General features: G+C 40.3%; 1 protein-coding gene across 2 annotated transcripts in view; it reads left to right on the forward strand.

Moving 5' to 3' along the window:
* The window catches only part of stk17a (serine/threonine kinase 17a), a 32,933-nt gene that overhangs the window by 16,996 nt on the left and 2,943 nt on the right, over window positions 1-12,994 (forward strand). The window contains exons 2-6 of one of the 2 annotated variants that reach the window (XM_040047052.1): window positions 841-1,053; window positions 11,250-11,397; window positions 11,893-12,019; window positions 12,107-12,155; window positions 12,722-12,901. In XM_040047052.1, the coding sequence (XP_039902986.1) occupies window positions 841-1,053; window positions 11,250-11,397; window positions 11,893-12,019; window positions 12,107-12,155; window positions 12,722-12,901 (717 nt within the window). The remainder of the gene's footprint in view (window positions 1-840; window positions 1,054-11,249; window positions 11,398-11,892; window positions 12,020-12,106; window positions 12,156-12,721; window positions 12,902-12,994) is intronic. The other variant, XM_040047053.1, reaches the window with a different exon arrangement.

Genomic DNA, 12,994 nt, shown 5'->3' on the forward strand with positions numbered 1-12,994 from the left:
TGCACCACCAGCTGAGAATGAAGCAGTTTGGTCCACTGCTTCAGGCACAGGGCTGTACAAGTCTTACAAGTCTTTATCAATTTTATTTTAATTTCACAGCTTCTCTTCTTGCTCTAGGCTAACTATAACTACCCCTACAGCACAGAGTTCAATAATGCTGTTCTTTGTGAACATTTTGAAGAACCTTCAGTGTTTGTTCTGTTCTTGCAATAATAGAAAATAGGAATGAATCTGGGAACAGATGATGTATCATCATCTATTCATCATTTTATCTTCATGAACTTATAGTACCATATCACCCCATTAGAGCACTTTGCTCTCACACTGCAGGCTTGCATGTGGTTCTTAGCATATTAAAAATTAGAATGGGAGGCAGTCTTCAGTTTTCAGGCCCCTCTTCTTTGGAACCAGCTTCCAGTTTGGATTCGGGAGACAGACACTATCTCTACTTTTAAGATTAGGCTTCAAACTTTCCTTTGTGCTAAATCATATAGTTATGGCTGGATCAGGTGACCCTAAATCCTCCCTTAGTTATGCTTCAATAGGTGTAGGCTGCTGCCCATGATGCATTGAGTGTTTCTTCTTCGGTCACCTTTCTCACTCACTATTTGCACTGAATCATTAAATTGAGTTTTTTCTCTATATGTATGTATCTATATGTAGGGTGTACCTTATGCCTACCTTGGCACTGTATAAATAAAATTGCATTAAATTATTTACCTTTTTTTTTTTTTCGTTTCTTTAATTGGTCGGTGCAATGAGCATGCAGTGTCAGTGTTATGTTGTCATCTACCAGTGGCTGTTATGACTGATGTGGCTGATGGTCTTCCTTTCTTTCAGGGGAAAGTTTGCTGTGGTCAGAAAGTGTGTGGAGAAGTGCACGGGTCATGAGTACGCTGCTAAGATAATGAGGAAGAGACGGAAAGGGCAGGACTGCCGGATGGAGATCATCCATGAGATTGCAGTACTTGAACTGGCCAGTGCTTGTCCCCATGTGGTCAACCTCCACCAGGTCTACGAGATGGCTTCGGAGATGGTGCTAGTTCTGGAGTTGTGAGTGTCAAAAATTCAAGGTTGAAACCTTTCCTTTCATGTTGTTTAGAAATGGAGACCTACTGGGAAACACCAGCAGACATACTGCAAAGAAACAGAATGGCAATTCAAAATTGCAAAAACGTAAAGGGGCAAAAATTGCATTTTCAAATTGTTTTTGGCGCAAAGTTAGCAAACGTTTTAGGATAAATACTGTACATCCAGTTTTTATCCCGGTAAAATGAATTAATGATAATTTAGATAATGCTCCACAGTAATGGTGTAGTAAGTGCCCAGAAGCATTTCACAGTGGCTATCAAGTGGCGACACTTGCTTGACACCATATTAACCATAGACTGTTTATAAAGATTTATAATCCAAAGTAAACTTGTAATCATTGTTAACTATATTAAGGTTACTGGCAGTTACTGTGGAGAATAAATCTTATGAAAATTCTTTGTTTTGCTATAAAGATCTCTTTCAGGGTCTTTTAAGCTTTTTTTTAGTCTCAAAAATCACCACTTATTCAAAAAAATTAGTGCTTCTCAAAATATCTTGAAAAAGTAAATTACATTTTAAATTATTTACATCAAAATGATGATCTCAGGAAATTCACTATCTCAAATTGTTAGAATATTTAAGATTTAATGAAAAAGGATTTACAATCCGGAAATATCCATCGTCTGAAAAGAGTTTTTAGGTAAGTTGTAGTACTATTTCCACTCTCCAAACTTGGCTGGACCTTCTTTACCATTAATTTCAGTTTCAGCAATGTGACATGTTTTTGTAGCAGCATTCATCTCATCTGTATTTTTGGGTCAGGGATTTCTCCTCTTCTACTTGACAGTGCCCCTTAGATTCTCTGTGGCGCTTAGGTCAGGACACAGTGAACCAACAATCACCCACACTAGCAGATTACATGACACCCCATATCACCACAGACTACAGAAACGTCATGTGATTTCCAAATGAAATATATTTACTTCCATCTGAAACGAGGACTTTGGGCTGATATTGTCTCTGATTCAAGAGTGACTTGATATTAGGAATGTGACAGTCGTAGCTCCTTTCCTCAAGACATCTGTATGTGGTGGCTTTCACCCCAGCCTCAGTCCACTCCTTGTGAAGCTGTCTCAAGTTCTTGAATCAAACTTTCTTGACAATAGGGCTGCCACAATTAGTCGACTAGTCACGATTACGTCGACTATCAAAATCGTCGACAGCGTCGTTTGAAGCTTTGTAAGACCCCAAAAAACCTCAAATATCTGCTCAGTTTATCAAGACACCACATATTTTCAAAAGCGCTCTGACGTTTTCGGAGACGTCTGTTACCCACCAGCTCGATAGCTAGCCGGGGTTCAAGGCTCACTAGAGCTGGTGAGAAAATGGATTTCCAATTTTTAAAAATGAAATTCATTTTAAAAATTTCATTTTTTTAAATGAAAGTTTAGTCTTTCAAGCTTTTTTTTTCTTTTATAAATATTTTTAGATGCACTAATATTTGTATTATTTTGAATGATCACGTTGCCATGGAATAGTAGACTTATGGACTCAGTGTAACAAAAGTCTGTACATAGTGGGGTTAAACAGAGGGGTATTGGTGTGAATGAGCTTTCTGGTCCTACAAAGCTTCAGGCCAAACTTTAATGCTTCAGCAAACACTAGCTATTCTAACAATGTGCTCTGCTTTTTTCTTATGTATACACACACGCCATTTGCATTATAGGATATGGATTTGGTTTCCTCTGTCTTCTGGTGAGGAGGACAGACAGACAGCAGTAACAGAGACAAACTGAAAGACAGCTCCGTTTGAGCCAGCGTGGCATTATTACACATAAATGGGAAACTGTAATTTAGGCTGCAGTAGCTGCATGAGTTGTTGATCTCATCTCACTGGTCACGTTTGGGTATGCTTGACCTGGTTCTAACTGTGTGTGTGTGTGTGTGTGTGTGTGTGTGTGTGTGTGTGTTCGTTCATGACATGCCAGGCTGATCAAGGTCTCTCTCACTTCCAATCTCTTAGTCTATCCTTGCCTCTATCCCTGCCAATGCCATATTGGATTTTGCCTGCATGCCAGACCATAGTGAATGCCACCTCCCCCACACGCATGCACGCACGCATGCACGCTCACAGATGCAGAGAATGTGTGTCTAACCAGTTGAGAGCAAACTGCTAGATTAGATGGCATTGACACATTCTGGATCAGCTGTCATGTGTGCACAGAACCTCTGACAGTGCTGAGGATTGTACTAGTATTTTCACTGCACAGACAGAGTGGTACATGCCAGTTATCCCAATTGTTAGGAAGTCCAAGTGAGTCTTAAAGCTTTTAAGAATAATTAGGAATCCCACATATGAGGTCACCTCTTATGTTATTTTTCTTCTCTTGTGTCGTTCTCTTAACCAAATGTGTCATTTCTTGAAACCAACTGTACTTTGTTGGGAAGGTTTAGTCTGCTCAGCCTTCCCAAAAAGGACAAGAATCCACTGCTGTGATGACAAGGAGAGAAGGGTTGAAACTGAAGACTGATTCCTCCCTTGGTCTCCCACTGAGCTACTATATCATAGTATTTATATGATGAAGTAGCTACGTGGTACACATGCATGTGTCCTGTGCTACATGGCTAAAAAGATACAATTCTAAACAACAGTTGAAGAGAACTCATTTAATATTTAAGTGACACATAAATATTAGACTTTGTTATTTATTGAGGATAATGGTCTATTAATAAAAGTCAAAGTATGCAGACATTTAGGATTACCAGTTAATTTGAAGGTGAAATCCGATGCGGGTTTTGATTTAAAGTGGTGTTCCCCATTATGTTTTTCTCCACAAATATTTAATACACGGTCATGGTTTCACAGCCAGCAGTATTTTTTTTGTCCAGGCCTTAGAATGTTTGCATCATGCCTTTGACATCTAAGCAGTAATGACAAATTTCTGACCAAAACTCGTTGCATTTAATGCATTTTTCTTTTAGTGCTTAATTTGTCAGTAGCTGAAGAAATGTAATGTCATGTCCACAGCCTGGGCCTCATATTTCACTCTGTCTGTGAGAGATGAGTGTGTGTTCTGCCAGTGTTCCACAGATTATAGTGTTTTGCAGGATTATGTGCTGTCAGCAGCACATGCCATACAGTGCAATCTGTCCAGTTAAGAAGATCCCATAAGTTCGTTTTTTTAAGTGCTCTAGTAAGCCCACCTCAGTCTGTAATCCCAGTCCCACCCATTGCTCATATAAAGGCTAATCACAGAATTAAGTGCCGTCCTGAATGCGGACACATCTCTCACACACACAGACCAAACCATACTGCACTTTGACTGGTGTTATATGAAATTAACAGTAGATGTATAAGTATAACGATACGAGAAATGTTTGTGTCTGCCAGTCTGTCTGTCTCTTTGTTCATATATGTGTTTAGGAATGCAGTATTTCTATCTCGCTTATAATTAGTTTTGGATCAGGTGACCCTGATTCTGCTCTAGGCTCAGGCTGCCCTTGTTTTACTCTGATTTGTTTATATGCCATGATTACATGTTATTAACTTGTCTACACCCGCCTATAGTTTGAGTTTTGTCCTGTTAGCTGTTCTTCATCTCTCCATTTTGTCTTTTGTTTCTTTTCACCCCTTGAAGTGGTGGTGGCCAATGACAGCCCTGCTTGTTTCTGCTGGATTACTCTTCTTGTTTAAAAGGAAGTTGTTCTTCCCCTTGCTGGTTTGCTCAAAGAAGATTGTAGAATAGCATCCATATCTTCTATTTTAAATTCTGTTGAATAGAAGAAGCTACTAAATTCATAATAAAACTACAGACAAGGAAATCTAGGCCCATGTTGCTGCTATTCGGTCTATGCACTGTCCCCCATTCTTTTTGCTATCCTTTTTATATGGGAGGGCAATAGAGCAGAATGCTTCCATTCTTCCTGACATGGGATGTTGACAACAGTCTTTCCTTTTTTTTTTTTTCTCCCCGTCTTTTATTTGGCCAGCAGCTGACAGATATTTCGGGCAGTGGGGCAAATGGTGATGGAGGATTGAAGGATAGAGGGAGGAGAGGGCAAATAGTCTACGAATGAGGGTCATAGAAATCTATTCATGACATTGCAGAGGGTGGGGAGTGAGAGAGAAAAGGGGGAATAACACCGAGACATGAATAGTGTAAATGCGACAGAGAATCATTAACCAGAGAGAGGACAGTTACCCACAGAGAATGAATGAGAGCAATAAAGAGCTCCATGCGCTCGCTGCTGGCTGAGCTCCAACTGGGAGTTCATTATGTATTGAGCCGCACGAGTGCACGTGATCAGTCCAAGTATGGCTCCTCGCCCAGTCGTACTGGAAAAAATGGATACATACTGGTTTATAAACTGGTTTGATACTGTAAAGATCATATCCTCTGAGGATCATCATATTATCATATTAAACTACTTTCACTGTGTCATACCCAAAAACAGTCAGCGGAAGGGTAGATCACAGACATCATCACAAATATATTTAAAAAGAAGTGAATAGTTTCCCACAACCAGTGATCACTATATTTGTATTGAACAGTGGTCAAACAGGAAGAATTAGAGAGCTGGTTTACTGTAGTAGAATAAATTAAAGTGACAAAGTAAAGTAGGAGTCATGCAGGCGATCTACTAAAGTGTGCCAGTTTCTGAACAGCGGCACAATTTAGCAGGTTGCTGACAGCGCAAGTAGTAGAGCTGCAACATGCACGCAGCTTGGTAGTTGTAATCTGACCATTTCTATGTGAACATGACAATCAACATGCATTAGATGTATGTTCACCCTGTGAGGCTCACTGATGTGTTTAACAGTTTTAAGTCAACAGTAGAACTCTGCAGCTTAAATTTGGTTTGATGATGTGATATTTGATCATTTGTTGATATGTTGAAGCTGGACAGTACAGACACTGATTAATGAAGTAACACCTTTTCTCATTATTTATGTCATGCTGCTGTTGGGTACGGTCATTTCTTTTTGTTTAAATAGAAGACTGTTTAACTTAAATGTCAAACTGATTGGGGTTTTATACAAATGACATATATGTGTCAAAGGCTGAACAAAGCCTGTAGGAGGTTAATTAGTGATGTCAGGTCACAGACATGTAGGCAAATTATTGAGCTTCTATTTTCCACCAATAAATGGAGCCATTAGGATGTGGGGAACTCCGGGTTTCTGGACATGAATATTTTATGAAGGGTCACTTTGCTCCATTCATTTGCACTCGGTCTGACTGTATTGTTCCCCTTCTATCTGTCACACACAGTGGGGTTAGATTAACTGATGATTCTAAAGTGTCCACAGGTGTGAATGTTAGTGTGAATAATTCTGTCTTTCTGTGTTAGCGATTTTGTTTTCTTTTTCCTTTCAACAAATCATCTGAAGTTGATGGTAACGGATGGCCGACCAAAGTTAAATTGATTCAGTCCCACAGGACTGTGCTGGCATTAATTACATTAGCAACTCATTAATCAAATTCAAACTGCCCTCCAGCCTCTGGGTCAACCTGACATCTCACAGGGTCTACTGTAAGGCTGTCAGGCCAACAAGCAGGCAGCTAGCCAATCTGTGTTTGTTTGATATAATGTGTGTGTGTTCCTGTCTAGCTATCTTTGTGAGGACCGAAATCTGCATTCTACTATACTTGTGAGAACCAGCAGTCACTTGTGAGGACACACTCACCGGTCCTCATGAATTTGAAGGCCTTTTTGAGGCTCAAAATGTGGTTTTAGTGTCAGGGTTACAATTAGGTTATGGTTAGGTTTAGGGTAAGGGCTATGGTTAGGTAATCATTTTTAATGGTTAGGGTAAGGGACTAGGGAAACCATTACGTCAATGAAGGTCCTCACTAAGATAGCTGTGTGTGTGTGTGTGTGTGTGCGTGTGCGTGGCTGGGGATTTTGGAAGTGTGGATCGCTTGTTTAGTGAGACTTCTGTCTCTTAAGTTGATTAGGTTACTTCTGTTTAAGAAGCCAGGCAGCCTGTTATGAAAGTCTTATCAGTATTTGCTGGATTAAGTGTCACAGTTTAACTCCTCAGATCTTGATTCCTTTGCATGTTGAAGTTACACTGTAACTCCCACATGTGTAAATCCGCACATCACCACTGTTTGGTTTTTTGGGGGCGTTGGAGATGGGGTCTGTATTAGTGATGGGATTTCCAGCTCTTTTTAGAGAGCCGGCTCTTTCGGCTCCCAACCGGCTCCCAACCGGCTCTTCAGGTTGTTTTGTTGCTTTAATTAATTTATTATCAAAAACAATATAAAATTATGCACAAAAGGAATTACTAATGTAAAAAAAACCCTGTGGTTTTAATTTTATATGTTTATATATAAATATATGCGGTGGCTCCTAGAGACAAAACACGTACAAACTCCAAAACACATTTCTAGCATGAACTGAACTTCAAACCAGAGCTACCTAGATCACTTAAATTACACAATTGAAAGCATGTGTGTATTGTTTGTGTATTTATACACAAGCATTCATATATATTCAAATAATTTAAAAAAATGTTTATTTACCTGTTACTACCACACACCAAATCCAGTCGTTGGTACTTCCTGGCTTGTGTAGCCTCTAGGTAACAAAAGCTCAACACTGCGCCCAGCATCCTGGAGCACTTCTGTTGTGTTTTTACGTGTTTTGGAGTTTATACGTGTTTTGTCTCTAGGGGCCACCGTAAATATACTTTTATTTATTCACTCCACATAAAATGTAATAAATAAATCATATAATACAAAACCCAACTATTTACATTTCAACTTTTAAACAAATTTAAAGTGAAACAGCACAAAACACTGCAAACCACAACACAATTAAATATAAATATAAATATGAAAACAAAAAGAAGATGCACATTCTCTGTCATATGGACCTGCATGAATCAACTTTCTGAATCCTTTATCATCTGCAACTGAAAATAGTTGTGGATGATTACTATACATTTCTAATGTGACGTTGTTGTCCCTGGCTCTCTTTCTCTCGCTCTCCCTCCCGCTCTGTGCGGAGTGAAGCGGGGAAAACAGTGCAAGAGAGGGTGAGAGAAAGGGGGGAAAAAACAAACCCACGGCTCGCGTCGTTCACTTCAAAGAGTCGGCTCTAAGAGCCGTTTTGTTCGCGACTGACACATTACTAGTCTGTATGAAGTAGGTATTTAATAAAATGAACATGTAACGCTACATGTATGAAGACTAATTTACAGCTACTCTAAATATCTGTTAGATTGAACACGATCTTTGAAGCTGGATTTAAGAAATCAGAGTTTTTGGGACAAGTTTAGCACCATCTTGTGGCAGTACAGAATGTGACACCAGTGGGTTTGGTTGGTTGCTGCTTATTGACTTACATTATTTTATGTTAGCTAAGTGACAGAAATGATAACTTAGTGGAAAACAAGTCAGTCACTTCTCCACTGTCTTTGGCTCCAGCAATGAGTTTTTTTGTTAAAACCAAGGATATACTGTTCAAGTTCACTCTCTGTCTCAAGTAGTAAGTTGTTTTTCGTTGCTGGCTAGCTGCTCTGAAATGTAAAAATCCAGCTGTCACCCATAATGTGAGTGTTTGTAGAGGACTTTATGAATGAGGACAGTTTGAGGAGTGCTTGAGGTGCACCGGTGGTTCACTGGACCAACAAGATCAGGTCAGACATTTGTTTCCTCCTCAGGTCAGGTGGACAGACAGAGTGGTGTAATCAGCTGGTGTCAACAAGATGTGATGAGCACTATTTTATGCAGTAAAATCTAAACAGTTTACAACGTAAAAGGAGCCAGATATTAATAATAAGTAATGACTAAATGCAGGGGGGTCTTTGCTTGTGTAAGGCTTGTGGCTTTCCTGTGGCGCTCCTACAATACAAATGTAATGAGGTCAACTGCAAAAATAACTGTCTACAGGGCAGATTTACTAAAGCTATACACGAGAGGCACAGTGTCAGTTTTGCGACTCACATGTTTTGCATGGATGTGTATTTAGATGTGTTTTTGTTTTTTTTTAATTTATTTATTTATTTTTATGTGGACATCCCGTTTTGGGTTGTCTAGACCAGCGGTCCCCAAACTTTTTTGTGCCACGGACCGGTTTATGCCCGAAAATATTTTCATGGACCAGCCTTTAAGGTGTCGTGGATAAATACAACAAAATAAAGCTAGTACCGGTACCAAAAAAAAGATTTATTCATAACACACGGGAAAAGACCCAGGAAAACAGAGGTAACGATAACAAAATAATGCTGAAAACCGATAAAAACCCTGAAAACCATACATTTCACACCTGAGCCTCAACTCTCGCGGCCCGGTACCAAACGACTCTCGGACCAGTACCGGCCCGGGGGTTGGGAACCGCTGGTCTAGACCACAATACTAAACTTTGCTGATATCCTCTCCTCAGAAATACATCAAGTAAAAAGACAAACCTTTGTTTTCACATTCATCAGGTCCCAATCAGCCCAAATTAAAAATGCATGCCATGAAAGAGTCGTTCTTCTGCATGTTTAGAGCAGGTTTCTGCGTAGTAAGTAATGTTTTGTGTTCTTCTACTCATCGAACAGGTCAGCTGTTGAACACAGACTTCAGGTTTACAGGTTTGATTTTATATCTACTCTACACACGTGCATCAGAGCAGCATTTGGGTTTCACTGCCCAAGGATGGAGTAACTAGGGATCGAACCACCACCCTTCTAATTACTGCACCTCCTGAGCTAAAGTGGCCCTTATTGAAAATCGTATTGTTTTCTTCTTCAGCCTCTTGTTATTTATTTTATCTTCCATTTTGTCCTCATACACAAACACCTGTAAAACCTCCTCTTACACTGTATTATTTTTCTTAGGACATCACTGGCTCCCTCGCTCTCCCCTGCATGTGTTCACTTTCGAGCCACTTGCTTTCGCTGCAGGTGATTATTGAAGTGAACTAACTGCATCTTTGTACATAAAGTGGAAAACTGTTAGGTCACTCAAAGAACTTTCCATTCTCATGGGCCCATTATGGGATAATACTGATACTAAATCCTGAGTTGCCCCTGGTGTGTGTGTGTGTGTGTGTGTGTGTGTGTGTGTGTGTGTGTGTGTGTTTCAGATAAAAGTGCTATGGTATGGATAAATACACTGGATGCATGTTGGAGTCTAATTGGGTGAATGATACTTTTAGTAGAAAGTGTTACTCTTCTTCATTGTCCTCCAGGGTCAAATGACCTGGATACACCTGCAATGTATTAAGTCTGAGGTATGAGACTTCTCACAGCAGAGCAGCAGTGTGTGGCACCACACAGGAAAAGTAGACTGGTGTTGGAGACTGGAATCTGTTGGTCAGGTTGAAGTTTGGGAATTTACAAATGGAAAAACCAGAATCGCTCTTCTGGAAATGTTTGGCTTAACCCTTCACTCAGGTCCTGGATCTCAATGTGTGAAGTGCGTAGTTATACTGTAGTTGGGCTTCAGTAGTGCCTCACACCTTGGTCAGTGTTCAGAATGGGTTTCCTGTCGGGAACTGTGACATTTGGCTTTGATTAGGACTCAACAGTTCTAACCCAGACTTTTCTTCCCAACCTGCAAACCAAAAACGCAGTCACACAAACCTCTTCCTTCTCCTCTCTGCCTTCCTCTGAGATAAAGCCTAATTCACCAGCACCCTAAGGGGACCCGTTGTCTATTCCTGACTGCCCTCACTTTATATTTTGAACCGAGTTTATTGAGTTTACATCCGGTCAGAAGAAATTAAAGTTAGATGTAGAGGTTCAGTAAGTTTGACTGTTTGTATTTTGATTACAACCCTTTTTATTTGTGTGCGACTGAATAAAATAACAAGTTATCATCAACAGTGTAAATGGCCCCATTCAAGCTCATAATTAGTTTGCTATATTTGGATTTGATGTGCTATTTCTGCCTCCACCTCCAACAAGTCAGAACACAGACAGGTCAGAGAGGGGGTTATTTCTGCTGGGTCTTGTGGGATTCACCATACAAAGTAATCACGTAGGAAAAGCTTCATATTCATTTCGGTCAAATTATGGATGAAACAAGGATACAGTCTGTAGTTTGGGTTTCATATGGGTGCTGCAGTTCCCTCCTACAGCCAACCCCAGAATTACACATTGAAATGTTTGAGGGTCTGCAGGCCTGAATGGTTAAGATACTTTGACACTGACACATTACAGAGGGCCAGTCAACAGATTTGCAACTGATCTGTCCCACGTCATGTGTCTTTGGTTGCAGTGCGGCTGGAGGAGAAATTTTCAATCAGTGTGTGTCAGACCAAGAGGATGAGGCCTTCAGTGAGGAAGATGTGAAGAGGCTCATGAGACAGATCCTGGAGGGAGTGGCCTTCCTCCACCAGAACAATGTAGTTCATCTTGACCTAAAGGTTTGTGGACACACTCGTGACTCTCCACCGTCTCCTGTTTTTTTGTGTCACTTGTGTAGTTGATATATTTTCAATCTTGTAAACTAATCCTTGATACATTCTTTGTGTAAACATCACCATGACACAAAAAGTCTATATGGGTCTAACAGCAACTGAACTTCTATCTCACGTGGAGGCAGAGGGAAACATCTGTATTTTGAATGACATCTGCCCCAGTGAAATCAGTTTAAAGCACAAATTGAGTATTTCCTGTGTGAAAGTGATGGGCAACATTTGCACAGGCTAAGGTTTGCCTGGGTTATCCCACAACACAGTTCAAACACATAATTATTAGGTAATATAAGTGTGCATGTGATAGAAAGTGCTTGAAGTGCTACTCAGTTCTCACTCTGTAGTAAAATGCTTTGAAGGTCAGCCAGTTGACTCCATGAAACACACACAAGTTAACACAGTTTAAAAAGCTGTCTAACGATAACACATGTGCTGTCCTGTCAGCCTCAGAACATCCTGCTGACGAGCACTTCTCCTCTGGGTGACATTAAGATTGTGGACTTTGGTCTGTCCAGGATGGTCAGCAGCCACCAAGAACTAAGAGAGATTATGGGAACCCCAGAGTATGTTGGTGAGTTGTTGCTCAGCCTTGCTGCTACCACCTTACAAGACTCGAACACTGGGGTGATTCTAAACAACTGTCTGTTTGCCTTTACAGCTCCTGAGATTCTGAATTATGAGCCAATAAGCACAGCAACAGACATGTGGTAAGGAAAGTCCTATAGTGGTATACTGAGATAAATTTCATGTGGAACAAAAGGTTTTGAAAACTTGTATTTGATGAATTTTGCTAATTACCTATCGCAGCAGTCACACACAAACAGACATCTCAATACAATTTCCTCAGCTTTCTTTCCAGTATCAGCTTCATATGAGTAGAACTTTTAACTTTGTTGCCCCCTACTGGCAGTATGGGTGATTTTCAGGCAATGTGCTTGTCTTCAGCAGTCTTAAAATGCATATAAATATGTTCATCACAAAAAACATCAGAATCTTTTACAAAGTCTCAAAAGGCTTGAATCATACAAACACTGAGACACACACATCAGTGTTTGTGAATGCCGTCCATCAGTTTTTGCTGCTTATCTGCATGTACGTCGTATCGTTGGACTGTTAACTACGAGAGTACCAACAAAACTGAAGCCGAGATCCCAGATATGAACTTTGATTGTTCACCTTTCTAGCTTTGTTGTCATAGAAACAGTATTCCTTGTTTTAAGTGTTGCGTTTGATCGCACTCGAAGCCTGAATATTTTGCTTTCTGTGTGTTTAGGAGTGTTGGTGTGCTGGCATATGTGATGCTCACAGGAATCTCTCCATTCCTGGGCGAAGACAAGCAGGAGACGTTTCTCAACATTTCCCAGCTCAGTGTGAGCTACAGTGATGAGGAGCTTCAGCAGCTGGACCCAGCTGCTCTGTCCTTCATCCAAATGCTGCTCCGCAAACACCCACAGTCAGTCACAGAAACAACACAGTTCACTCTAATGTGGCCTCAGAATGTGGTATCATTTTTGCCTTTGTGTATTTCTCTTATCTTTGGAGCTTA

This window comes from Simochromis diagramma, unplaced genomic scaffold, assembly GCF_900408965.1.
Source record: "Simochromis diagramma unplaced genomic scaffold, fSimDia1.1 OVJJ01000715.1, whole genome shotgun sequence".
Taxonomy (NCBI): Eukaryota; Metazoa; Chordata; class Actinopteri; order Cichliformes; family Cichlidae; genus Simochromis; species Simochromis diagramma.